The sequence below is a fragment of the Takifugu rubripes genome, chromosome 20, assembly GCF_901000725.2.
Source record: "Takifugu rubripes chromosome 20, fTakRub1.2, whole genome shotgun sequence".
NCBI classification, from domain to species: Eukaryota; Metazoa; Chordata; class Actinopteri; order Tetraodontiformes; family Tetraodontidae; genus Takifugu; species Takifugu rubripes.
Genome location: NC_042304.1, coordinates 10,116,446 through 10,143,879, shown reverse-complemented (window position 1 = coordinate 10,143,879; position 27,434 = coordinate 10,116,446). Strand labels below are relative to the sequence as shown.

At 43.1% G+C, this 27,434-nt stretch overlaps 4 protein-coding genes and 1 long non-coding RNA gene across 7 annotated transcripts; 2 read left to right on the top strand and 3 right to left on the bottom strand.

Annotated features, from left to right (window-relative positions):
* Window positions 1-2,893: 2,893 nt before the first annotated feature.
* On the bottom strand, window positions 2,894-6,523 carry LOC101070239 (5-hydroxytryptamine receptor 3A-like). Its single transcript, XM_029827765.1, has 9 exons — window positions 6,323-6,523; window positions 5,544-5,704; window positions 5,419-5,463; window positions 5,173-5,279; window positions 4,906-5,075; window positions 4,670-4,830; window positions 4,107-4,317; window positions 3,445-3,660; window positions 2,894-3,274 (listed from the first exon to the last, which is right to left on the bottom strand). Exons 1-9 carry the CDS (start codon window positions 6,369-6,371, stop codon window positions 2,964-2,966), a joined length of 1,431 nt encoding a protein of 476 aa, XP_029683625.1. The 5' UTR covers window positions 6,372-6,523; the 3' UTR covers window positions 2,894-2,963.
* LOC115247156 (uncharacterized) lies at window positions 3,200-4,635 on the top strand. Its single transcript, XR_003886205.1, has 3 exons — window positions 3,200-3,304; window positions 3,508-3,716; window positions 4,392-4,635. It is a non-coding gene; the product is annotated as an uncharacterized lncRNA (long non-coding RNA).
* A 241-nt stretch (window positions 6,524-6,764) lies between the features above and the next one.
* LOC101070468 (5-hydroxytryptamine receptor 3A) lies at window positions 6,765-9,647 on the bottom strand. Its single transcript, XM_011614950.2, has 9 exons — window positions 9,439-9,647; window positions 9,135-9,292; window positions 9,017-9,061; window positions 8,838-8,947; window positions 8,508-8,677; window positions 8,279-8,439; window positions 7,827-8,037; window positions 7,466-7,741; window positions 6,765-7,367 (listed from the first exon to the last, which is right to left on the bottom strand). The coding sequence occupies exons 1-9, from the start codon at window positions 9,491-9,493 to the stop codon at window positions 7,150-7,152; spliced, it is 1,404 nt and encodes a 467-aa protein (XP_011613252.2). The 5' UTR covers window positions 9,494-9,647; the 3' UTR covers window positions 6,765-7,149.
* Window positions 9,648-9,879: 232 nt separating this feature from the next.
* On the bottom strand, window positions 9,880-14,805 carry LOC101070701 (5-hydroxytryptamine receptor 3C-like). The gene is made up of 9 exons (XM_003974239.3): window positions 14,628-14,805; window positions 14,131-14,291; window positions 13,881-13,925; window positions 13,381-13,487; window positions 13,076-13,245; window positions 12,660-12,820; window positions 12,038-12,248; window positions 11,431-11,640; window positions 9,880-11,150 (listed from the first exon to the last, which is right to left on the bottom strand). Exons 1-9 carry the CDS (start codon window positions 14,674-14,676, stop codon window positions 10,858-10,860), a joined length of 1,407 nt encoding a protein of 468 aa, XP_003974288.2. The 5' UTR covers window positions 14,677-14,805; the 3' UTR covers window positions 9,880-10,857.
* On the top strand, window positions 14,285-22,573 carry LOC101070931 (5-hydroxytryptamine receptor 3C-like). 3 transcript variants are annotated; one of them, XM_011614923.2, is made up of 11 exons: window positions 14,285-14,346; window positions 14,638-14,718; window positions 15,655-15,826; window positions 16,127-16,287; window positions 16,384-16,428; window positions 16,592-16,698; window positions 16,836-17,005; window positions 17,797-17,957; window positions 18,040-18,250; window positions 18,341-18,550; window positions 21,602-22,573. In XM_011614923.2, exons 3-11 carry the CDS (start codon window positions 15,772-15,774, stop codon window positions 21,907-21,909), a joined length of 1,428 nt encoding a protein of 475 aa, XP_011613225.1. In that variant the 5' UTR covers window positions 14,285-14,346; window positions 14,638-14,718; window positions 15,655-15,771; the 3' UTR covers window positions 21,910-22,573. The 3 variants fall into 3 exon arrangements, with proteins under 3 accessions (XP_011613225.1, XP_011613226.1, XP_011613227.1); XM_011614924.2 differs by lacking the exon at window positions 16,384-16,428; XM_011614925.2 differs by lacking the exon at window positions 18,341-18,550.
* Window positions 22,574-27,434: the final 4,861 nt, after the last annotated feature.

The window sequence follows — 27,434 nt, the reverse complement described above, 5'->3', positions numbered from 1 at the left end:
TGCACCTTCGCATCCATCGTTGCCGTTGCAGGGAGAGGTTACTAGCACTTCACCTGTTACGCATTGGGGTTTCTGACGTCGCAGACCCCTGCTGCTCCCTTTCCCGTCTGCTGTTTTCGGTACCTTGGCACACTGCGAGAGGTGGTACCAGGTGTCTACCTTTCCTTCAAACTGGACCGCTGTGTCGGTGCGCGCTGTGACTCGATGTGGGCCCGTCCACCTCGGTTCCTGCCACTTCCTCTGCCCATAGCGCTTGCCCATTGCCCGGTCTCCCATATCAGTAAAATCCATAATTATCTCTGCTCCTGGGGCCCTCACTGGGAACGCCCCCTTCTCAGTCCTAAAAGTGGATTTTGGATTAAATTGGTTACAAATATCACACTTCATTCTACTTTGTTCAATCATTTTGTGCAGATTGGGGTGCCACATATTTACACAAAGTCTTTTCATGGCATCCACCCCCACATGCGCTGGACCATGGGCCTCTTCACACATTTGGGCCAGGAATCTGTTCGGAACCACCAGCTGCCCCTTGGGGCCTTTCCACAGAGAACATTGTCCTTTCTCCTCTGTCCCGATCTCCTCCACTGTGGCCCCGTGCTCCTCCCATTGGTCTTAAGTCCTCCATTTGTTCAGTCTCCACTGTCTTCATTATGTACATCCCCAGCAGATCCAGTCCTGCTGCCTCTTTTGCAGCTTTATCCGCAACCGCATTTCCCCTGGAGTGAATGGCCCCATCACTCCTGTGTGCTGCCACTTTAATTACTGCCAACTCAGAGGGGATCCACAAATTTTCATCTATTTGCTTGACAATTTCCTTGTGTCTAGGTGGGACCCCTGTTACTGTTCACCATCCATTTCTCTTCCATGAACCCAAATCTCTATGTACAACAAAATAACTAAAAGCAGAATCAGTATAAATATTTACAGGTTTGCCTGGCGCCGCTGCCAGTGCCTTTTGCAAGGCCACCAACTCCGCTCTCTGTGCTGATGCTGGCTCAACCTTCCCTGTGACCACCTTGATAAATCTCTCACCTTCTCTCATCACAACTGCAAACCCTGCTCGTAATCCCTCATCCGTTTTGTGACAGCTTCCATCTATGTACAAATCTATGGCACCTTCGATCGGAGTTACTTGATGCTGTAATAACCTAGTACCATCCTTTCCCCCTGTTGTAGCTGATAAAGGCAGGCTGCTGCCGTAGTTTGTTTATCAGCTACATCCAAGAAAAATGGTGCGGCATAGTTTGGTTTATTTAGCGCCGCTGCATTGGCCAATAGTTTTCTAATGTCATCAAAAGCAACCTGAGCTTCCGGTGTCCACTCTAAGTGTGACTGGAGATTCCCCACACCCTGTTCCTTCATCAAAGCCCCTAGGGGTGCGGAGCGGCCCGCATAGTCAGGAAGAAAATGTCTGGAGAAGTTGATGAGGCCCAGGAAGGCCATCATGTCCTGGACCGTATTAGGCTTTTTGTGATGGAGAATGGTTTGTCTCTGTAGGGACGTCAGCTCTCTGCCTCGCCCTGATATCAAGTTTCCCAGGAAAGTGACCCTTCTCCTTACTAACTGGAGTTTTGATTTTTTGATCAAGAACCCTGCCTGGCTCAGGTAGTGGAGAAGATTGAGTGTGGCTGATGTGCATGCCGCTCTAGAGGTGGATGCTATTAACAGATCATCCACGTACTGAATCAGTACAGTGTCTGTGGAAGTCTTGGAGATTGCTTCAAAATGTCCCTGAGAAAATGTCCCTGAGAATGGTGTTAAAGATCCCAGGAGTTAAAGAAAACCCCTGGGGCATGCGTGTGTATGTATATTGTGCCCCCTGTATGTGAATGCAAAAATGGGTTGCAATTTAGGGTGTAAAGGGAGGCAGAAGAATGCGTTAGCCAGATCAATGACCGTGAACCACTGGTGTTCTGGTGTAAGTGGTCCCAATGTGGTGGCTGGATTGGGGACTGGTTGGGGTGATTTTTTGAAAAGGCCCACATCTTCCTAATGATTGACCCACATGTGGGGAGGCAGATCCGTAAGGGCAACCTCTGCCTCTCTGTCATTAGAATCTTCCGCCCCATGATGTTGTTGGAGTTGTTGGTGCTATCTCACAGCTAATTTTGATAAATCTAAATTTAGGATGGCTCGTGGAGGTCCACAAATCTCTGAGTTCCAGTGACACCCAATCTTTGATTGTATTGGCTTCAGCAACCATAGGTCCCAAGGCCTTAGCCTGTCCTCCCATCGCTACGGCTAGTGTGATGTGTGGTGCTGAATCAGGGCCCATCTTGTAATGTTGGAGTTGTTCTGGTGTAAGATGCACTGGTGCGGCCACACCCTGCGGTCCCAGGACGATGCCAGATACAGACGCCACCCAATTTTGCCCATCCAGATTAGAATTGAACCATTCTTGATATGTCAGGTCGTTATCTTTATCATAAAAAAGCGTCACATAAAGTTTCCCAGTTTACCCCAGTTGATCCTTCTCACATTATCCATGAAACTACTCTACTTTCATTAAAATAGCTATAGCATAAAATGCAATTTGCGATATTTTACAACAACGGTGAGAGGAAAAATATGATACAGTGATGTCAGTCCATTGAAAAATATGTATTAATATTTTTAATTACATATCCATAATGTCAAATATTTATAGCTCAGTATTTAAATTTTGTTCAGAACTCCATAGCAACCAGGAAAAGCGTCATCTCATGGCTCTAGCTGGTGGACATGTAGCCACTTTGCACATTAAAGCAATCATTAGCTTCATATAAATGTCGCATTCAACACATGTTAATAAATTGTTTTTTATACAATCGCATACAAATAAATGTCCAAAAAATATTTTGGTTGGTGTAAATTGTAAAATCTTATATGACTGTTATTATTAGTAGTGATCTTGTGTTTTTGTAAACTTGTGTAATTGTTTGACCGGGACTGTTAGTGTCAACATTAGATAAATGTCCAACTCAAGCTGCATATGAATTATTCCAGATCCAGATGGCAATGATGGTGATGAAGGTGACTGTGATGAAGATGATGTAAAGACCAAAGAGGAAACGGTCTACCACCCTCCCGATCATCTCCCATTCCTGCATCGAGGGGTTCCCCTGGAAGTGTTTGTCCACTTGGACGCGGATGGCGGCGAGATGTCGGCTCAGCTTCCTCAGTTCCTCCAAAACTGAGTCCTGGGTCGTCTTTTCCGCAGGAGAAGCGTCTGACAGTTCCTGAGGGCCTCTGACAGAGACGACGCCGGCAACAGACGAAGCTGGTTCTGAGACTAAGAAAACAAACATCAGCCTGTTTGAATGTAAATACATTTATTGTAAAAATATATGTTAAAAAAGAGTTCAGACTTAAACTGCTCAACTGTTTTACACACCCACAGAATGAGTCCATCAGGGACAGATGCAATCCTCTTCACTGTCTTTGTGAATAATAAGAATTTACCTCCTGTGCCAGTAGCTGATGGGTTGAGGAAGACAGTGACTGTCCTCTTCTTCTTTAATGGAGGGAGACAAACCAAGATGGCCATATACTGTAGCACCAGGGTCCTGAGCCAGTCGGGGATGGCACCGTGGGAGGAACTTAACTGGATATGAGTGATTAAAACAGTCTCCAGCAGGCTGGCCACCATCAGAGCCAGGCTGACAGAGAAGAAGACGTCTGTAAGAGACAAGGGTGGACAATCTGTAACATTCTCCAGAGAGAATGAGAGACAGGTGAGAAGACACATTACACACCCTTTCATTATCCTTTCATCAAGAGTGTGTTCACCGTCTCCACCTTTATTTGTTCTAAAATTGCTGGACCCCCTGTTGGAGCTCTTTTGGAGCAGTCCACCCCCTGAACTCTGACCCTACCCGGCCCCGGTAACAACCTGACGCTCTGTCCCTAAAGGACGGATGTAACTGTTGCTGTGAACATTCTGTGGTTTTTTTTTGGTTTGCTTGTTTGATTGATACCGGCAGCCACCTCCCTCTGCATACATCAACATTTTTATGTTTGTGGAAGGAGAAGGTGTTCATCAAACCAGAGAGGTTTCAAGACTGGCTCCCTCATCACTACATGATTAACGTAAAGGTTTTCCATTAAAACTGTTAAAAACTCACTGATCAGAGGCGTCTGGTTCCCGGTGACGGGCAGCAGGTCGTTCATGATGAGCAGGAAGACGGTATAACCCAGGATGAGGGTCATCTTGAAGGAGGAGCGGTCAACACTGTGGGGGGGCAACATGAAGCTGAAGATGTCGATTGTGACGAGGAAGCAGCTGGGGATCAGCAGGTTCACCACATAGTTGAGGGGTTTACGCCTCAGGATGAGCTTTTGGTGGAAGAGACACACTTTAGTCACAGCTCAGTTCTATTTGAAAGTCTTAAATTTTTTATCTTTTTCAGACTATAATCTCGTCCCAGGCAAGAATATGGTTACGGATGGCCAAGGACTTCCCATCACCCTAGAGGTGGTAAGTCTATATGTCTTGTAGCCACTAGGTGTGATCCCACCTCCAAAACACACCCACACATACACACACACACACACACACACACACACACACACACACACACACACACACACACACACACTGGATGTTTGAGCATCATGAAGCTTCATGTAATCATTGTACAGTCTGGGATATTGTTTTTGATGATGATGTTCTGCAATAGATACTTACAAAATATTTAATCTCCGAGTAATCGTCTTCTCCCAGCGAAAGAGTGAAAGGTACTGCTTGAATGTCTGCAAGGTCCCACTCCCCGTTTGTCTCAAACACCTCTCTGGACTCCTGCAGGATGTCCTCAGCTGTTGAGCCTTGGCTCATTCTGATCTCTGAAGCTTTAAAAACAAAGAGCTCAATGATTAGAATTAACAACAAAGCTCAGAACTTCTGATATATTCATGAAGTTTCACCGAAATGCACATAGGACCCAAAGGTCAGAGTGCAATTTTGGATGTCGAAGGGAAAAGTGTAGATGTCTAGTTTGCAGGAGCTGACCACCCTGATGGGTCTGTCATCGAATACAACACCCGTGTTGTATAAGTACACATAAGGAGTTCTCGGAGATTTGTTCTCTTCCATGCTGGGGAAAAAACAGAAATTGAGGGAATTAATTGAAAAAAAAAATCCAATATTAATTAGTAACAACACAAAAACAAGCAATCGTTTTTTTAACCTACAACTCTGCAATGTGCACATCTGGGACCCAAATTCTCTCACGAAGCACGGAAACTTTTTCAGTTCCACATTCTTGCACATCCCAGCTCAGTCCGTCAATATCCCATTCCTGCATCAAGCAATAGCAGAAAGATAAATCATGTAAAACATGTCACATGCAGAAACTATATAACAGAAGAAAGCACATTAGACAAGGTAAGCTATAAAGCTGGTTGACCCTGTAAAGGGATTTATCACTGAAAACCTACCAGAACCTGCCAGATAAGCATGGTCAGGGTTTGGGATATTGGGTCCTGTGAGGGAAACAATTGTCAAATAGTCAGAGCAACATCTGTCTTATAAGAAAAAAGTGAAGGCCAGTGGGAGGACTCACCACTCCCAAAACTCCCACCACAGTTATATCCAAGGTGATGTTGAGAGGAGATGAAAAGTCCTTCACGGGACGGACCTGACGGTACGGAAACAGATCTTTTTCCAGGGCCGCAACCAGAGATCTGGGGGTCGGGCTGGTGCAGTTCAGCATGGCACCATAACCTGAGGAGCAGGATCAGAAATATGGGAGATAACTTTTATTGTACAATAATCATGCTCAGGCAGGTTTTGTCTTTAGGCGGCAACCATGGAAGATTCTACGTGTTTTATTCATCATGTTAGCAGAAACCTTCTGATTTCTCATTAGACCTTGTGATATCTCTATTTACTGGACAACTATTTACAATTATTTGATTCTTAGTTCCTTCATTTGTTTTCAAAGAAAAGTATAAAAGCAGGCTGGTTCTTACAGAATTTTAAATTTAAATGAAGGTTTATTAGAGGGTTCTTGCCACCATTACCTGCTGTTTTTTAACTCAATGTAAAAGTAGACACATTTGAGTTTATTTCCATCTGCTTTGTAAGCTATTGAGCCTGGTTAAAGTAGTATAAAGCAGCCTAAAGAGGAATAAATTGTAGAGAGTTATAATTATGATGAATTCTATAAATTTTACTCCAAATTGAATCAGCATGCTCAATTTCCAATAAATTGGGAAGAAAGAAATTCTGATAAAACAGGTATTTTGATTTTTAAAACCATTTATCAACCAGTATTTTATAGTATTTATTGGAGTAATTTCTGAAATAAAACACTATTTTGGACAATACTATGTGACTCACCCTGGATCAGCATGAAACAGAATGATCTGAGTTGTCCTTTGGCCGTCATTGGTCTCAGTTCAGTTCTTAATCACATTTCATTACGCTGAACGCTTGTATTAAAGGACGCCAGAGAAATGAAAAAGTATCACGATGATGCCTGTAATGCCTCACTGACTAATATTGACTAATACAGGACTAATATTGACTCTCCTCTGAGACTGTCCTCAGCGTATTTTGACAGTAACACGCAGGCACGCACGCATGCACGCACGCACGCACGCACGTACATATAGGTATATGTGCGATATATATATATATATATATGCGCACGCTCATGTGTGTGTGTATGTGTATATATATATATTTGTGTGTGTGTGTGTATATATATATATACACACACATGTATGTGTATTTATACCATTTTCAATCAGGCATTGCAATCAAAATGAAAACCATAGTTTATTAATTGCTCTAATTATAGCACATAAATATCAACTGATCAGTGATCAGTCATGCCAGCATTTTGTGTCACATGAACAAAAAAAAAACAACGGCTGAATAATGTATTTAAACATGGTGCAGAAGGAGTTGCATTATGGAGGTTTTAGCATAAAATTCAGCTCGCAGGCATTATAAACTTTGCAATGTAGCTAGCTGGGCTGAACACACATAGTTCTCCATAGCATGAAAAGAGCCTAACATCTGTAACTACTTGGCTTTTGTTTCCTAACATTTTACAGGAGACAGCTCAAAAAATTCCCCCAAATTAAAAAAAAGATAAATCAAAATAAAAAAAAGTGCAGCTGGGCAGTCATAGATTTGGTTCACATTTAAACTGTGCTCAGTCAGGACTGAGTGATCCACACACACCACATGAAGATGATGACCAAAGCATAACAAGAGATCAGTAGCAGGTAGATACGAAAGAGGAGAAAGTCCAGGATATACCCCACGTGGCACCACTGGTCCCGTAGCTCACTCTCCTTCTGTAGAGAGGTGACGTGGACATGAAGCTGGTCCAGATACTGGCATATCTGTTGAAGTTCTGGAACAGCAGCTGTACCTGGACATGAATTTGCGTCTTGGGTTAGGCAGGAATTAGTATAATGTATTTTCGTCAGAAATGTTTATTTTTGGAGGTGGGGACCAAGGCGTTTTCACCTCGGGGACTGACTGGCTGCTGAGCAGGAGTCTGGCTGGTCGGCTGCATGACCCGCGGCCCAGAACCATCATTTACATTGTCAGATGTATCCTTCTCTTGGGCATCCTGTGGCCATTTGTAGCAGATGAACCTGGCTATGTGTCTGAGGATGATCACCCTCACCCAATTTGGAACCTGCTGATATTTCATGGAGCTGTGGTGGAGCACGTTCGTAATGATCACTGTTTCCAGCAGGCTGATGACCATGAGGGCCAGACACACGGAGAAATAGATACCTGTACTGACAGAGTGAGGACACGTGTGAGTGATATCCAACTGCCACCAGGGTGCTCTGGAGACACCAGATCCTCTTCCTCCGACCTATGATGGGTGTGCCATTGGCTGTGCTGGGCAACAGGTCGTTCATGATGAGCAGGAAGACGGTGTAGCCCAGAATGAGGGTCATCTTGAAGGAGGCGCGGTCAACGCTGTGTGGAGGCAGGTAGAAGGACAGGATGTCGATGAGCATGAGGAAAGAGCTGGGGATCAGCAGGTTCACCACGTAGAGGACTGGCCGACGCTTGATGACCACCTAACGACAAAAACAGTTCAGAGCAGGGATGTTGGGTTCTGACAGCCATGGTTTAAAGTCTTTAACCTTTTATTTAACTGTAGTCTGTAGAACAGGGGTCATCATCTCAGTCCTACAAAGCCTGCTGGATAGCCTTGTTGTACTAGGTTGAAAACTACAGCTTCAGATAACCTCTCTGGTGAAGGTCACAAATTATCACATAGGCATATAGGCATACAGGCATATTCTCTTTATCCCTCACCCAGAAGGTTATGATGTCCCACTCATCGATCCCAAACTGAAGGATGGAAGTCTCTCCCAGTATGTCCACCAGCTCCCATTCCCCACTGGCTTCCAGGTAACGCTTTGAGTTCTTTGACATCTCCTCAAATGTCAAAGCTGGACTGACCCTTACATCCTTTACTGAGAAATAAATAGTAACTGCACATTTATGTTTCCTTTTTACATCCTCTAAATATTTTTTCTCTTACTGGTGTGCATGTAGGAGCCAAAGGTAAAGGTGCAATTCTGCACATCAAAGGGAAAACTGAAGATTTCCAGGTTGCAGGCTGAGACAAGACGCAACATCCGATCCCAGCGAATGTGACCTGTGTGGTTCACGTAGACGTACGGACACGCCTGAGAAACGTCATCATCCACACTGATGGTTAAAAACAATCATGGTTAAAAACAATCAGGGACATTTATGCCAGAGAAAAAAAAGTTGGCTCATGTGTTTAATTCGTTTAAGATATGGAATTTGATACAATCCAATTTTGCAGTTTCAGTAAAGCGACTGTAAAGTCTGTAAAGCGACTTACAACTCATAAACGATGATATCCGGAGACCAGAGATGCTTTACGGGAAGAGAAATCTTGGTGACGCCATCACATTGATCTGGATCCCAAACCAGAAACTCGTGGTGCCAATACTGATGTGAGACAAACCAATGAAAATGCATCACTGGGCTTTTTACAAAAAGTCCGTCGCTGCCACTCACCAGTCGCAACCACAAAAATGTGGAGAGGATCTGAGTTTTCTCATTCTAGAATACAGAAAACAGAAATAAAGTTTGATTTGGATTAAAGTTAATGTCTGACCGGATTCCTACCACTCACCACGCCCAGGACAGCATACAGGGTGAAGGAGATGTTGGCTACCGTGGGGTTACTGAGGTTGACGGCTGGTCTGAAGGCTTGGCGGTCAAACACAGCCTGCAGAGACTCATAAGTGGGTCCGTTATGTCCCTCCTTACAGGTCAGTTTACACAGACACACTGAACGAAACAAAGGTTGTAAAACCAAAATGTAAAACGGTCTCTACACACAACAAAATACCAGTAGGAAAGATTCTTTTTAACAATAATTTCGACAATCTGCTCCATTTCTAACACAAAATACTAAAGACAAAGTATCGGCATACCTGATATAGAGAAGAAAACTGAGAAGATGACGATTCTCTGCTGAGAGATGCTCATCCTGGATGCTCTGATCCACCAAATTAACTCTCCATCCAGACATCATAGTTTTCATTTGTAAAGCACACACACACACACACACACACACATGCAGAACTTGTTGTTCTACACCTCTGATAACCGCTCACCCATCTTATTTTCCAACACCTCTGCCTCTGGGAGTTGAAATCATCACTATTCTTAGAGATACACAACTTTACACTGTGTTATATCAGTATTTTCTTCATGTAAAAAAAGTAGAAACCAAAACCAAAAAAAAGCCAACAACATATTTATGGAAAATTAGTAACACAAAAAAAACTTTAAATTAAATTGAGAATTCTCTTAATAATACTAAGAATACCACATCTAATAATAATAAAATTCTAGTCATCATTTTATTTATGTATTTATTTAAAAAGAAACAGACAGTAAGAAACAGAAACAGATGAATGAACACAAGAAAAAGAAAGCAGGTAGAAAATGAAGAGGGGGGCTCCCAGGATGGAGCCCTGGGGCACACATGGGAGGACAATGAGTGACGGCAAACAGCCTGAGGGGTGCCTTTGAATGTTAGTGTTTTGAGTGTTTAGTGTTTATGTGTAAATGATCTATTTGTTTGCTGCTCCACTTAAACAAGACGGCTAGATTAGGAGGAAAAAATACGGTTTGTTTAAGGATAAAAAACAAGTGTTTGTATCTGCAACAGGTAATGATAACATGGAAATTATATAATCTGATGTATTGTACTGCCAAGAAATAAGCTGGGGAGGTTCGTCATAAGAAATTTAGACATTAAAATGAATATACTATTTGTACTTTAAGTATAACTGTAAATGCATCGGTGTCTGGATCACTGAACTGTATAGGAACTACATTTGATCAAAGATGGTCCTAATGGATCTCCTGGATCACAATCACATGCTTAAATTTGGCTTTACAGATTAAGGTGTTAGAGGTGGGGTCAGACACTTCTGAGAACAAAAAAATATGTCAGCAAAATCATACAAAACCTGTTGAACATTTATTTAAATGTTATCATCTAAATGTAATAACACGCTATAATGGAACTGAATTAATACTATCTGTCAATACCTTTCTTGTGGTCCCGGGTGTGGTGCTCTGGTCATATATTTATTATTGTTCATCACCAATACAGTTACTATTGAAGCCAGAACCGTGCCTCTTGTTACAGTATAACAAAGAGCCGCAGTGCTGGTAATTATTCCGTAAGGAGAAATTTCCTGGGGGAGGAGGATCTGGTTTGTCCACATGTGATAAGTATTTCAGCTGATTTCTATCGATTCCCTCCCCTCTGGTGTGAGCTCCACCCTGGTGAAGTCTGTGTTTGTGTCTGTTTTTGACCGTGTAATCATCCCACCACCTTAGAGGCTACTGTATCGGCTGAAGTGCCAGATCACTAAAATGATGGTGACACTAATGCAAATGAAGACGATGTACAAGCCGAATATCAATCGGTCGATGACCGCGCTGATCATCTTCCACTCCTGTGAGGATTTGCTCTCCTGGAAGTGACTATCCAGCTGCAGGCGGATGGCTGACAGGTCCTTGGCCAGCTTTTTCAGCTCGGTCAGGATAGCGTCATCGTGGGGTATGACTGAAGGTGGCTCGGTGGAGAGGCTCTGAAGGTCTCGTGAACAGATGACAGTGGGAGCATCTGCATGGTGTCGAGGAACAGGAATGAACAATGGAGTGTGAGGAATTTTCTTAATCACACATCAAGCATACATTTTAGGTGTTTTTTTTGTGGGGGTGGGGGAGACGTACTCAAATCACAAATCTGTCATTTGAGTACTTTTAGTGACTTTAGACGATAACTCAAATTTGCTTCTTTGCAGCCTCAGTAGCCAAGACCATAAATGATCATGAACGCTACCAGCTTAACAAGACATACCCAGGGTTTGTCACCATATAAACAGAACAAGTTATGATCGTACCTTTAGTGTATTCGGGAAGAGAAACTGTGATACGGTTGGTTCTTTTGTTTGGAGGAAGACAAACAAGGATGACGGCATATTTCAGCATGAGGGTGTGGAGCCAGTGGGGGACTGGGCCGAAGTGACTGGAACGATAGTAGAGATTGGTGACAAACAGCGTTGCCAACAGGCTGGCCACCATCAGGGCAAAACTGAGGGAGAAGAAAACATCTGTGGGGAAACAGAAAAGGCACATAAATTGGGATTTCATTTGCAAACTGAAAAGCATAAGCATTTTTTTTTTCATTTTGAAGCAGCACCGTGCTTCCCAATCACAAGAGCAAAAGAAGAAAATACAGATTATCCCGAAAGAAACATGTGATTTTGAAAAATTAGACAGCCAACCAGCACATACGGAAGTACAAAAGGAGGTTAAATGTACAGAATATGCATGTCAGTCTTGTGGCGCACTCTTATAGTCACCCCCAGGATGAATTATTACACGTACAATGATAGTTGAAATGGCTTGCTAGAATTTGGATGTAATCAAATATCTACATCATCACTGCCTTTACATAAAGTGTCTTCTTACAGAGAGGCTAAAATGAGGCTAATGTATAGCAGTTACTGAGGAGAGGCGTTTCGTTTCCAGTGACAGGCAGCAGGTCATTCATGAGCAGCAGGAAGACTGTGTAGCCCAGAATCAGCGTCATCTTGAAGGCTGAGCGGTCCACTGAGTGAGGAGGCAGAAGGAAGCTGAAGACGTCCAATGTGACGAGGAAGATGCTGGGCAAAATCAGGTTAATCACGTAGAGGATTGGCCGGCGTCTCAAGATTAACTTGGCGGAAAAAACACAAGTTAGTTGGGTTTAATGTTACTTTTTCACATGAATCAATGAGACAGTGTCCTCTTATAAACGTGTATTTACAGCAGTAATTTCAAAAAGAAGAATGTATAAATATTACTTTTGTTAATGGCTGTCAGTATAACACACATTCATCCTCACATTTGTATCTTTCAGAGACATAATGCATTACCCAACTCCTGAGCCTGAGCATCCCAACTCCCTCCCTAACCTTCACCTAAACTTAGTTCTCACCTCAACCTTAAAACTATTTCTTTGCCCTCAAAAGAACACCCCTTTGAACTTGTGGGGCCCAGCAAAACAGATGGTTTGCTCATCACACTGTATAACACATTTTTTGACAGTGATATTAGTTTAAAGATTTAAAAAAGAGAAACAACATACATGATATATGATCTGCGAGTATTTGCCATCAGCTATCTCGAGAGTAGCTGGAACTACTTCAATATCACTGAGCTCCCATTCTCCATCAGTTTGTGCCACAAGTTTGGACTCCTCCAGAATCTCTGCAGATGTTGTAGATGGAACCATCATAATGTCTGTATCTAGAACGAAGAAACACACCCAGTCTGTCTGTGCTGCATGTAGTCATGTTAAACACCTGATTGAAAGCTAAGCTTTCTGCATATTTCCATATTTCTTTTGTAACAGCTTAACTGTTACTACCGCCTCTCCCCACACTGAGCTGTGATGCACGTAGACCAAAAATAATTTCATTATCAGGAGAAACTGTAAAAACGATTCAAAGGAATCTCAGTCAAGTTGGTGAGAAATTTGCATTTTCCTGTGAAGCCGCTCACCAAAATGAATGTAAGATCCAAAGGTTAGAGAGCAGTTCTGGATGTCAAAGGGGAAACTGTAGATTCCTAATTTGCAGGTGCTGGCTACCCTGAGTGGGCTGTCATTATAAACGTGGCCTGTGTTGTATAAGTAGACATACGGGGTTTGTGGAGATTTATCTTCATCCATACTGCAATGAGACACAATAACATCATTTCAATCAGACGGTCACATTGCATTTCTGTTTGGTTCTATTATAACCCCAGTATTTACTCGGCCACTGTAAATCCTCTTGTCGTGCATCTGAAACTCAGATCTTACTCACAACTGTGTGATGTGGATGTCTGGGATCCAAAGTTCCTCCCGGGGGACAGACACTCTGTGGGTCCCACATTCCTTTGCATCCCAGCTTAGTCCATATATGTCCCACTCCTTAATTAGACACAATACATTTTGAGATGCAGTCCATGACATTCAGTCCCATATGATAACAACACACATGCTGATGTCTAGAAGAACCACTGCTCTGAGTTTGGCATTTTCCTCGCTTTGATTCTTATTATCAGAGCCTGATAAAAATTCCCCCCCATGTAGATGCATGAGACTACTGGCAGCACACTTTTATATTATTATATAATACAACTATATTTACAACACTGACATCCTGGTCGGTCAGTGTGATTCTAATCTTCTGGAAAGTTGGAGCAGATGACAAATGGAGCCAACGAGCATTTAAAGTGAACCTATCAGCTCAGCGAAACAGTTTAGCATCATCACACACCTGTGATCACCCTAATTATTGTACTGGTTGAGTGGGGAACTTACCAGAACCTGCCACAGGAATGTCGTCAAAGATTGCTCCTTTTCATGCTGGAAAATGAAATTTATTTATGAATGCTTGAAAAGTGAACATATGTATATTTTAGGACAGTAAAACCATGATTAACACCTGCAGCCTGATTACTACACAGCAGCCATCATGAACCAGTTACAGTTACAGTTTGTCCCTTTGAAGGACATAAAAAATAGATTGTCTGTACTTGGAAAAAGGTATTTCTGTATCAAAGCCACGCACCACACTCAAAATTGCCACCACGGTCATGTCAACATTGACCCGCAGTGGACTATTGATGGATTTCACCGGTCGATGTAGCTTTTTTGAGAACAGGTCCTTCTCGAGAGCGTTAAAAAGAGCCTCAGGAGTGGGATTGCTGCAGTTCAGTGTCCACACAAAGCCTGGCATCAGAAAAAGAGTGACGATCTGAGAATTTCCAGCAAACCCCAATAAATAGTAAATACATACTTTACATATTGTAGACTAATCTAGGTGTGTTTTGTTGCGCTATCCCTGAGACATTGTCAGATATATCAATTATTAAGCATTTCTATGTGTGCTCTTAAGTTGTATTCTGTGGACAAATCATAAGAGATATATGTAGAATCTTGGAATTGAATTAATTTTTGTTTCAAACATTAGAATAAATTGTCCTTAAATGTAACATCTTTTAAAGCATTGACGTCTTTTTGCGAAAACCATTTTGAATTTCACAATACATAAAATGTTCATTTTACCGTTGTGCAGCGAAACCCAGATGATGATGAGGATGCCAGCACTCTTCATCGTGGCCGGTGTCCATTCAAATTCATTTCAAAACTTTTCCTGGTCAGTGTCAAAACATATCGCCATATCGGCTTCACGTTCTTAGACTGTTTAGACTGTTTATGTAACTTACCTTGTTTAAACAGATGCCTTTTGATGTTTGTTCAAAACTAGTCAAACGAGGTTGTCTTCTGTTTTGACAGTGACAACTGCAGCTCGTTTATTCAGTATTGGGTATGACTTCTTAATTTGAATGAGTAAACTTCGTAATGTCAAGTAATGTTCTCAGTCATACAGTTGGAGGATGATTATTGGCTTAAGAAAACTCAACTGGACTAGGAAAAGCTAGGGACACACATTTGAGGACAGCAGTCTTCATGATGTGGTCAAACTGGAAAAAGCATGACTGGAAAAAGGAGGAGGCTTGCAACACCAGTTTCCATCAACCCCCTCCATGGCCTCTTATTTTGCATGAAACTATTACCACGAAACTACTGATACAGATTCCATATGGCTTTCACTTATTGTAAGAATCAAAATGCCAGATATATTTAGGTCCTTAAGGAAAAATACTTCCTGTGGTTTATATTCCTTGTATTTAGGCCAATGCAACCAAAGCCAAAATTGTTGCCTCTTGCCAACAAATGCTCCATAACAAAAGGAACGTCATCCTAATTCATTCCTAAATTAGGACACGATGAAATCAATCCAAAATTGTCCATGTTAACAATCAACAGTCTCTGCAAGGAAATGACTGCATAAATGATTTTGTGACCGCACATTAATTTTTTAGTATGTTTAATCCAATATCACCAGATGGGATCTGGAAATTGGAGCAGTTTTTACTTAAAATTCCTGCCTTTTTTGTCCTGATCTGTAAATACAGCTAAAGATAATACAGTGTTTGGATAGTTCCACAAATATGGGTGTAAGAGTAAACAGCGTTTAACAATAAAACTCCAACTTGTTTGACTTCTTTGCTTTTTTTCTTCATCTCAGCCTGAAAAACAAAAATGCACAGAAAGCCAAAGGAGAGGTGTCACCTGACGTCTACATAAAACAAAGCTGAGCTGTAACCGACACCTGCACGACGTATGAAAACTCACACAGCCGAAGATGCCTGAGGTTAAAGCAGCCACGATAACCATCATCTGTTTTTCGCTGCTTTACGGTAAAGAGCAAGAATCTTAATTTATGATGTCATTTCCAAGCAGAAATAGATCTGTTAAATATCAAAAAAGTTTGAAGGAAATGGCTAAACCTGGATTGTTATTTGTTGTTATTTTGATACCAGTAAAACTCAGGACCTGGATCTGTTTCTCCGTTCAGAGCCACTGAACTACTGAATTATTGGATCTATCCCTATTTCTTGCCTTTTTCTAAAAGAAAATGTTCATTTGACACATTTTGTGTAACCCTTTGCAAATAGTAATTATGCAGATATTTGGATGTGTGATTTCTCTCCGTTTAGAGTGTGTTGTGACCTTGAACTGCACCAACTTTACTCATGACTCCTTCTTCAACATGCTGGGGGAGAGGCTGAAATCTCAGAAAATACACCGGCCTGTCAAAATGTTGTCCGACAGCCTGAATGTGTCTATTGACATGACGGTGGTGGGAATTTTAGGAGTGGTGAGTGTCTGAGATCTAAACATGCCTGGTAATCATGTGCAATACCTGAGTTTCTCAAATTATTTTTGGGGAATCCTAAAATAGGTTTCCCTTTAGAATGAAAAACAACAGTCCCTGACGGTGTACATATGGGAGGTCCTGGTAAGATCTCAATGTATTGTTTTCTTCTGTGTGTAGGATTCTTGCTACATCTACAGTAGCAAGAACAACAGATAATCTAGCTGGCTTGGCAAACACAGTGGCAATTCTAGGAAATGTCTCTGTTTGGGGCAGAACATCACCTATTTATTTTTCTGGAATACAGGAATGGTACATAGATGGACTGAGCTGGGATGAAAAGGAATGTGGATTTACAAGGGTTTCGCTCCCTCGCACAATCATCTGGGTGCCAGATATCCAAATCAGAGAGTTGTAAGTTTGAAAAAATTGTTTTTGCTCTTTGAACTGATGAAAGGTGGATGTTCTGATTGCCAGGTTTTGAAACAAGAGAAACTTGAAAGGCTACTTCCCACATCTCATCTTCAGTGTTGTATCCATTTTTGTTCCAGCATGGAAGAGGACAAATCCCCCAAAACTCCGTACGTGTACCTGTACAGCACAGGTCGCGTGTTTGATGACAAGCCGATGAGGGTGGTCAGTACCTGCAAGTTAGGGATTTATGCTTTCCCCTTTGATATCCAGAACTGCACTTTGACATTTGGATCATATCTCTACTCAAGTAAGTTTGCACAACAACCTGCTTCGAGTGCATGCCTCAGTCCTGCTTTACCACAAAAAAGAACTTAACACAAAACTTTTTCACTGCATTTCAGTCCCACCACAAAGCCTTTTTCTCTTTAACCCAGGTGACACTGTTAAGAAGGGCAAGACTGGAGCTTGCGCTGGCATGCTGATCTAATTTATATAACAGGCCTGATGATAAGGCAGGGTGGTGCTTGACATCAGTCTTCTTCCTCCGTTAACTTACAAGTGTTGTCATCGCTGCTTTGCACAAAAAAGGACTTCACAAACTGAATATTGCTCCTAGTAAAGTCTAATTCAATTGTTTAGGCCCCACCCATGTGGAGGTTTGATTGGATCTACAGGTGCAGATAAGGGAAGGCTGTTGGAGGATGAGCTGATGTCAAGAAGAACTCACATCTCCCCGGGAAAAAAAAGCAACATTCTGATATTCTGTACAAGCTACCATCTTGGAGTGGTGAAGACTGGGGTACTGCCATTTTGGGCATCTGGAAAAAAGTCAGGGTATCAAAATGCCTGAGAGGAACAACATTCCCCCAACCATCCCAGAACAGCTCCAGCATAATATAACACCATAAAGACCTCACTGAGTGTCTCATGGAAGAAAGAATTGAAATTTCAGGTTGATGGCCCTAAAATTATGAAATGCTTGTAGTTAAACAAGTTGTGTGTACTGCATATGCACTGTACGTACACAGTAACAGAAAAGAGCAAAGTGGTTTTGCTAAAAAAGCTCAAATAAACAAGTTTTTTAACATTCCCTTCCAGCTGACCAGTTGATGCTGTCTGCGAGCACCACAGCTGCACAGATCCTGGCGGAGTCCCTACATGTGTCCCAGACTAAAACTGAATGGGAGCTTGTGTATATTCAAGTAACTCCGACCAATAAGGAGATAGGTGACATGGTCTATTCCTACATCACATACTCTGTGAGCACTTTGGAACCTTTACACTGTGAAGCAAAAATTATCAAAATAAATACTGTACAAATACTATTTCTTTCTTGTAAAGCTCATCTTGAAACGCCGACCAGTCCTCTATGTGGTGAACCTAATTTTGCCCAGCATCTTCCTCGTCTTGCTGGATGTCTTCAGCTTCGGCCTGCCTCCCCAGACCTTTGACCGCTCAGCCTTCAAGATGACGCTCATCCTGGGTTACACCGTTTTCCTGCTGCTCATGAATGACTTGCTGCCCGTCACTGGGAATGACGTTCCTATCCTGAGTAGGTGGTTCCGTCATGCAAAAACAAATAGATTTTTCACCAAATGTGACCTTTTGTGTCTTAACCCCTCACACCTTCTGTTCCCCGCAGATGTTTTCTTCTCTCTTAGCTTCGCTATGATGGTGGCCAGCCAGCTGGTGACCCTGTTTATCGTCCATGTGCACTTTCACTCCTGTTACTTCAGCGTGGCGCCTCAGTGGCTTAGCGTCCTCATGTTACAATACGTTGCTCCTGTCATTTGTCTATCTCAAAGGAAGCAAAGCAACCGTATCACGGTTTCTCTTCCTCAACGTGGAGAAGGTATATGGAACCTCCTCATTGGCAGAAAATATGTGATTGTGAAAATCTGTGGAGATTTTTCAAACTTTTAATTCGTCACAGCTGTTAAAAAAGTTGCCAACAAGGATCTAATGTTATCCCTTTTAAGAGTCCCAGTGTGCCTCCTGCTCTGCCCCCCCCCCCCCCTTAAACTCCCACATGCAGATTTGTGATCGCAGATTTGGACCACTTAACAACGGTCGATTTTACAAAGGTGGGCTCGTACTGCTCCTCTGTGAACCATCACCTTATCGTGGTGGAGTTTGCGTACCCTAATGAGCCTGGGAGCTATGCTGTCCGGGGCAGTTTGCCCCTGGTAGGGTCTCCTAAAGCAAATTGGTCCTAGGTGAAGGGTCAGACAAAGAATGGTTCACAAGACCCATCATGGAACATCGAAAAGGGAAGCCGCGTACCCGGCCCGGAGGGTTACCGGGGCCCCACCCTGGAGCCAGGCCTGGGGCTGGGTCTCGATGGCGAGCGCCTGGTGGCCGGGCCTACGTCCATGGGGCCCGGCCGGGCCCAGCCCGAACCAGCTATGTGGACACTCCCGTCTCCAGTGGACCCACCACCCGCAGGAGGAGCATGAAGGGTCCGGTGCAGTGTGGATTGGGCGGCGGACCAAGGCGGGGGCCTTGGCGGTCCGATCCTCGGTTATGGAAATTGGCTTTTGGAACATGGAACGTCACCTCTCTGGTGGGGAAAGAGCTGGAGCTTGTGGGGGAGGTTGAGCACTACCGACTAGATATGGTTGGCCTCACCTCCACACATAGCGTCACCTCAGGAACCCAAGTCCTTGAGGGGGGTTGGACACTCTTCTACGCTGGAGTTAGTCAGGGTGAGAGACGGAGAGCGGGGGTGGGCTATTTGCTTGCCCCCAGACTCTCTAGTTCAATGTTGGGGTTCTCGCGGTCGAGCGAAAGGGTTGCTTCCCTGCGCCTTCGGGTTGGGAAACGGGTTCTGACGGTTGTTTGTGCGTATGCACCAAACAATAGTTCAGAGTACATGCCCTTTTTGGAGGATCTAGGACGGACGCTGGACAGTGTCCCAACTGGGGACTCCTTCGTACTGCTGGAAGACTTCAACGCTCACGTGGGCAACGACAGTGTGACCTGGAAAGGCGTGATTGGGAGGAACGGTCTGCCCGATCAGAACCAGAGTGGTGTTCGGTTATTGGACTTCTGTGCTAGTCGCAGTTTGGCCATAACTAACATAACTAACTATGTTCGAACATAAGGTTGTTCATCGATGCTCTTGGCACAATGACGGCCTGGGCCGTAGGTCAATGATTGACTTTATAGTCGTGTCAGCTGATCTGCGGCCATATGTTTTGGACACTCGGGTGAGGGGAGGAGCAGAGCTGATCACTACCTGGTGGTGAGTTGGATCAGGTGGGGGGGAAGCAACCGCGCGGACCTGGCAGGCCCAAACGCTTAGTGGAGGAACCCGTCAGGTCTTCAACTCCTAACTCCTACCTCCGACAGAGCTTTGATCGTGTTCCGAGGGCAGTAGGGGACATTGAGTCGGAATGGGCCATGTTCCGCTCCGCCGTTGTCGAGGCGGCTGTTGTGAGCTGTGGCTGCAAGGCCGCTGGTGCTGGTCGTGGCGGTAATCCCCGTACCCGATGGTGGACACTAGAGGTGAGGGGAGCCGTCAGGCTGAAGAAAGAGGCCTACAGGTCATGGCTGATCTGTGGGTGTCCGGAAGCAGCTGACCGGCACAGGTTGGCTAAGCGGGTTGCAGCCGCGACTGTCCCGGAGGCAAAAACTCGGGCATGGGAGGAGTTCAGTGAGGTTATGGAAGAAGACTTTCAGTCTGCTCCGAGAAGATTCTGGCAAAATGTCCACACCCTGTTAGGTGTGCGTGGGGGGCTGCTGACGTCTCCTGGGGCAATTATCCAGCGGTGGAAGGAATACTTCCAGGAGCTCTTCAATCCTACCAACACGTATCCTCAAGGTGGAACAGAGTCGGATGACCAGGAGGTGGACCATTCAATTTCCGGTGCGGAAGATGCCGAGGTAGTGAAACCTGGCAGCGGAGCTCCGGGAGCGGATGAGATCCGCCCGGGGTATCTTAAGGCTGTCCTGGTTGAGAGCGGCTGGGGGTCCCCCCGGAGGAGCTGATGGAAGTGGCCGGGGAGAGGGCTGTCTGGGCATCCCTCCTGAAGCTGCTGCCCCTGTGACCCGGATCCGGATAAGCGGGAGAAAACAGAACGGAACGGAACGGGCCCGTACTGGAAACCAAAAAAGTTGGAAATATACCATATGTGAAATTTCATAATTATGGCTTACAGTGTCGGAGAAAAACGACGAGTTAAAAAGCGAAGCTTTTGTCAGTCTTGAGCGGTTTTCCCACTGCAGTTTGTATAGGAGCGAATGGCAGATTTGAGGGGACCTGTCGCCGTCGCAGAGAGCCGATTAATTTAACATTGTCAAATTGAGCTTTTTGAGTTAGTAGAGCTTGTTTATACAAAATTATGTTTTTATTGATTTAATTATTTATTTTTATGTTTGTAGGACCGTGTGAGACAGTGTTATGGCGACCTGTTTGGCAAAGTTTCAAGGCGTTTTTTCAGCCTACTCCACTCTAGGTCACGTGGTCCCCTGCTCTGGCTTCTCCCATAGACACAATGTTAAATGAGAGTCAGGAGGGAAATTCCAGGCCTCAAACAAATGCCACCTGCAGAGACATTTGTTGTCACAGGAATTTGATTTTCGACATGTTGAATCTAGACCATTTTGGCTACATTATATAGTTTGAATGGTGTTTCTAGGTGAATATATGGCAAAGCTGTGGACCCTGGAATTGTGGAGCAAAAAAGTGAGGCATCTCCTATTAGTTAACAGGTTCTGGTTCTAGGAGGCACACCTAAGAAATTTAAGTGTCACTGTTTTGGTTTCTAAACTGCTTCTCTATGTAAATCACTTAACAAGAAACTAGTTGGTACATGATGAACTAATAATAACTGCAAATATTTAGTTTGGCAGAGACTCGTGTTTGATGTTTTTTTTAATGGCGTGCCTTTATCCTTTATAGCTGTTACTGCCAGTATTGTCTTTCCAAGAGAGTTTCGGAATACCTCCAGCAAACCGGTAGATCCTTCTCTGAATCCAGGCTCCGCTGAAGTGAAGAGGCTGAACAGAGAACTCGCGGCCATCAGTGGTCACCTACTCAGACAACTCAAAGACAGCAGAAGTACGCAGGAATGGAAAAAGATTGCAAATGTGATGGACCGCCTGATGTTCTATCTGTACTTACTGTTCTGTGTCATGGCCTTCACCACCATTGGGGTGGTCTGGCACAAGAGTATAGTGAATAGCCAAAGGAATATTCCCCAAAATTAATGATGCAACCTCAGGTGCATGCCCAGGTGAACTTAGACCGAGGGGGAATTTACATCATTAGTGATGTATTCACCTCTTTTCAAGATGTTTTTGGTTTGTTTAGAGGCCATTTGATATATGAAGTGCTGTTTCCTGATGCATTTTCTGTTAATTCAACCAGGACAAGTCACTAGATCCATCGCAGGAGCAAATTATACTGTGTGAGGGAACAGAACGAACTGGGAGTAACCCTACACAGATAAAACACATGAAAAGGTCCTCCTGTTGCTAAGAAACATACTTAGAAAATGATAGTACCGGTAAACATTCTCATGTACAACAAGCTTATAAAACGTTTTTAAATTCCCAGAAGCATGAAGTTTTCACAGTTCAAATCTTCATGCGCACGCACGTGTATGTATCTGTGTGTGTGTGTGTGTCTGTGTCTGTGTGTATCTCTGTGTGTGCGTGTACTATACACTGGTTACCGAGATTTCACTACAGTACTAATGTGTCAGAAAGACAACATAATTCTTTATATTGAAGAACCATATAGGTTTTGTGCAATTGCTGTCAATTGAATGTTTGATTTAATGGTATAAAACTACATTATAACTGATTTCTTCTGATGAAATTACACTGTGGACATCTTTGGACGACACAATAAAGGCTTAAACCTTCACAAGTCGCTGCCCCAGGAACAGTTTTTAGACCCTTGATGGGCGTTTAAAGGGGATATTTAAGAAACCCTTGATTTTGACTCCAGAATAACAACAATCTCTAGAATTCGAGAACAGTGCCATAGTGTATTTTACTTTTTATCATAGCGTAATGATGATTTTAGGCCCAGTTGCTCATTTTGTTAGACAAATACCAGTAGTTGTTTCTTAAATGAAATTACAGAATTTTTTCAGATTGTTGTAGAGTTGAAAACTACCCAAAAAGCATCAAACACAGCAAATAAAACACAAGAGCATTAGTCAACACCATCAAAAAAGTGCAAACTTTAAGCTGTTGCCATGCTTGGTGAGAAATGATCCAATCAAAAGCAATAAATCGATCATTAAAAGTCAAATTCAGGATTTGTTGAGGGAATTCACCCAGAAACAGATGATGGTGATGACGCTGACAGTTATGAAGAGGATGTACAGGCCGAAGAGCAGGCGGTCTATGATGAGGCCCACTTGGACCCACTCGGAGCTTTGACTAACCCAACCCTTGACTTGATGGTGAAGAACTTTCAGGACCCTCCCCAAGCTCCTCAGCTCCTGCAGGGTCTTCTCATCATCCAGTGGTCCCAGTTGTTGTGGAGTGTGACTGGTGCCCACCAGAGTGGATACTTTTGGTTCTGTTGCAGGGGAAATGAGGAGGGGGTGAAATGGGGCAAGAGTTTTTTGTAACAACCCAAACAAATCCAGCTTGGGTAGACATCTCACCTGCAGCAGGATTTTCAATGATTGCGTCCTCTACGCATGGAGGCTCTGGATGAAGACACACAAGGCAGCCAAGGAGTTGAAGAACAAACACACGGACCCAGTGAGGGACTGGACACTCGTGAGTAGAGTGACACAGGTTGGTGATGACAATGGTCTCCAGCAGACTCGCCACCATCAAGGCCAGGCACAACGACAGAAACACATCTGAGCCAAAAAAAACACATAACAGAAATGCTTTTTTTCAAATGATCTGTGCAAAAATCAGAGTTCTACAGATGTTATTATGAACTGACTGGTGAGAGGAATGGAGTCCCCGGTGACAGGCAGCAGGTCATTCGTGTTGAGCATGAAAACGGTGTAGCCCAGGATGAGCGTCACCTTAAAAAAGAAGCGTTCGACACCCTTTGGAAGCAGCAGGAAGCTGAAGAGGTCCAGCATGATGAGGAAGAAGCTGGGGAGGAAGAGGGTGACCACATACAGGGTGGCCCGGCGCCTCAGAGACAGCTGGAGCAGCGTCCATATGCAGCAACAAGTAAAGTAAATTAGTCATTTATCGGCTGATACGTACCAGATTAGATTAATCCACTGTCGCTGGAAGAAATGCTAATGTGATATACAGTAAGAGTTTCAAGAATACACACAATGCTTGCCACTGTGTTTTCAAGACGGTATTAACATATAGATTTGATAGGATAATTTGCTAAATCTTAATTTGCTCTCTTTGATCTCACAACTTTAAAAAGGTTTTCAAGGAGTTGAAAAAAGACAAATCATTTTTTCCTCTGTTATCTTCCCTATTTAGGTGATAATCGAAATAACACATTGTTTATTGTTACGACCTTGTCATGACTTAACTTACATGGAATCGTATTTCTTCATACATTTCCCCATCTCCCGCTGGTAGATTCAGTTTTTTCACCGTGACTCCAGTCAGCTCCCACTCACCCACTGTAGTCATCACTTCTTTGGAATTTATATATATTTCCTCTGCAGATATGTAATCAAGCCTCATAGAATCTGCTAAAATATTTTTAAAAAAGAAGAAATACTCAGATTTAAACCATTTTACACTAAACCAATTGTGATCAATTTTACGCAAGAGGGGGGGCTTCTACTCACAGCGAAGTAAATAAGAATTAAAGCTGAAGCTGCAGTTCTGGCTGTCAAATGGAAAGGTGTAGATGTTGAGCCTGCAGGAACTGACCACTCTGACAGGCTGGTTGTCCAGCATGACACCATCATAATAGAGATAACTGTACGGGACGAATACAGCGGAGTTCTTCTCCATACTGACGGGAAGGATCAAAATCAAACTGGTGAGTTCAAAATACAAACCAGCCACCTCACAGGCATGTGAGAGACTCACAACTCATTTATGACGATATCCGGTACCCAGAGCAGGTTTCTTGGAATTGTGATCCACAGCGAGCCACATTGATCTGGGTCCCACTGAACAAACTCATTTCTCCATATCTGCAGGAATAAATCAAAACAATGACATACAATCAAACATCATTAGGTCAATTTTATCCAGACTGACATTTCATTTATATGAAAACTAACGCTGACTTCTTCCTTTTGGTTATTTAGAACTGGTCTGATAGTATTTGAAGACCATAATAAACAGTAAGTACTTACTAAATATTGCCATATATATGTTGTCAGAACTTGGGCCTTTTCATCCTGGAATAAAAACAACAAATAGTAACAAAAGTATCTTGCAAGTGTTAATGTTAGAAGACAATGATGTCTTGGACATCACATGAGGTGAATGCAGGATCCCTTACTACACCCAAAATGCCAAACAGGGTGAAATGGACGGTGACATTGGTGGTGACGGACAAGTTCATGACAGGACGGATGGACTTCAGCTCAAATACTGGGCTGAGAGCCTCCAGCAGGGCGGGGGGGTCTGGCCGAGAGCAGTTTAACATGACGGAGTTACAAGGAGCTAAACGAGAAAGCAATAATAATTAAGATCCCGTCAGGACATATGTTCAGCTTGGACACTGTATTTAAATGATTTTATTGCTTAATAACATCTTTAATTCTACAGAACATCATATCCATTCATTAGGGAACCAATGACCAAACCAGTAAAAGGCTGTACTCACCGCTCATTAGCAAAATGATGGAGAGGAACAGAATCTTAGAGGGCTTGACTTTCAGCAGGCAGCACTACAAACATTAACATCAGGTCAAAAGTGGTTGTCAGTTCAAGTCCCGCACTTGTTTGTTGGCTCGGCCTGTTCTGTATTATTGTTTTGATACGGTGCTCTTAAAGAGCCTGAGATGAGTTCACACAAACCGTGTAGAAAACCACTAAACTTTCTTCCACTTCACTTAAAATACACTGAAATTGAGCTGGAAATATTGAGAAAAATAAACATCTTATTTTGGTCAAATAAGAATATGTTGTTGTTTTTTTGAGAAAAATAAACATCTTATTTTGGTCAAATAAGAATATGTTTATTTTTCTCAATGTTTCCAGCTCCAAAGTTAAAAGAAATCTGCGAGACAGTCAGTGTATCATGTAAATTTCTCAACCAGAAAATTGTGGTAGAAAAGTTTTATTCATTTACTCTTTCCATGGATAATTTGTTCATAGGATTTTAATTTGGTCTGTAATTGTTTTTGTGAATACAAAATTAGATTAGAGGTAATAAAAATGAAGAGTAGGAAATAGGTGAACTGTTTAAATAAAAGAATGTCAATGAATTGTTTTTAAATTATTTTATTATTATTAATAATAATAATACAGTAATTTCCTCCAATTTACTACATTAAAACACAAACTACATCAACCAGAACTGATTTATCTCCAGCACTCATACGATGATCATTCTAACAATAGTAAACTGAAGAGTCTCAACCACAGGCAGATTACTGAGCAGCAAATATAACAGGAAATATTTAAAAATATAGTTAACAAATTGACTGAGTAAAGAAAAACGGCCTTTTAGTGTCAGCTTGACCAATACAAAAAATAAACAGACTGGACAGAAGTGACACCTTAACTGAAATAAATAATTTAAGGTTTTGGATAAATATTTGAAAAGAAACAACTTGTACAGCAGCCTGACTCTATAAACTCTCTATTGGCACCGCTGCTTTCATATTGGAAAGTCTCATTTCTGCAAACCTAAGAAGCTGCTTTAATATTGTCAGGCAAACCTCCAAATTCAACAGCCGTTCTCTAATTATAATATGAGTTGACCCAAATTATGATGATGGTAAAGAAGCTGACTGTTATGAAGATGATGTAGAGGCCGAACAGCAGGCGGTCTATGATGAAACCCACCTGCATCCACTCCTCTGCGCTCTGGCTGTTACCCAGCTTCTGCTCCACCTGGAGCCGGATGGCCTGCAGATCCCTGCCCAGGCTCCTCAGCTCCTGGATGGCCCCACCCTCCACTGCTGGCTCCATGGGACCCTCACCAGCTCCTTGCCTTCCCAGGTCAGTGTCGAGTTTAAAACCTGGGTTTTAATGAAGATTCTAAGTTTGGGGCTGGACATGTGTATAAACGTGCGTGGATGGGCAAAAGTATGTGTTAAATACCTGGATGCTTCCTGTGTTTAGTCTTTGGAGGCAGACAGACCAGATGGCCGAGACACTGCAGAAAGACCACAGATACCCAGCGAGGAAGGGGAGGGAGTTTATCACTGTTGCTCAGCAAATTGGTGATTAAAATGGTCTCCAGCAGACTGGCGACCATCATAGCAAGGCACAGAGAAAAGAAGACATCTGGAGGGGAACAGGGAACAAGTGTGAACAGGTCCGACATCCTTCTTAAAAGCAGCTGTAACACAGAAAGGGATGAACACTGACTTATGAGGGGGATGGTGTTTCCCGTGATCGGCAGCAGGTCGTTCATGATGAGGAGGAAGACAGTATAGCCCAGGATCAGGGTCATCTTGAAGGAGGAGCGGTCCACAGAGTGTGGAGGCAGCATGAAGCTGAAGAGATCCACGGTGATGAGGAAGCAGCTGGGGATCAGCAGGTTGATCACATACAGCATGGCCCGGCGCCGCACTCTGATCTGCATCCATCACAGGTGTTAATCCCTTAACGTTAACCCTGAAGGTTGAAATATATATACATTTCCGGCC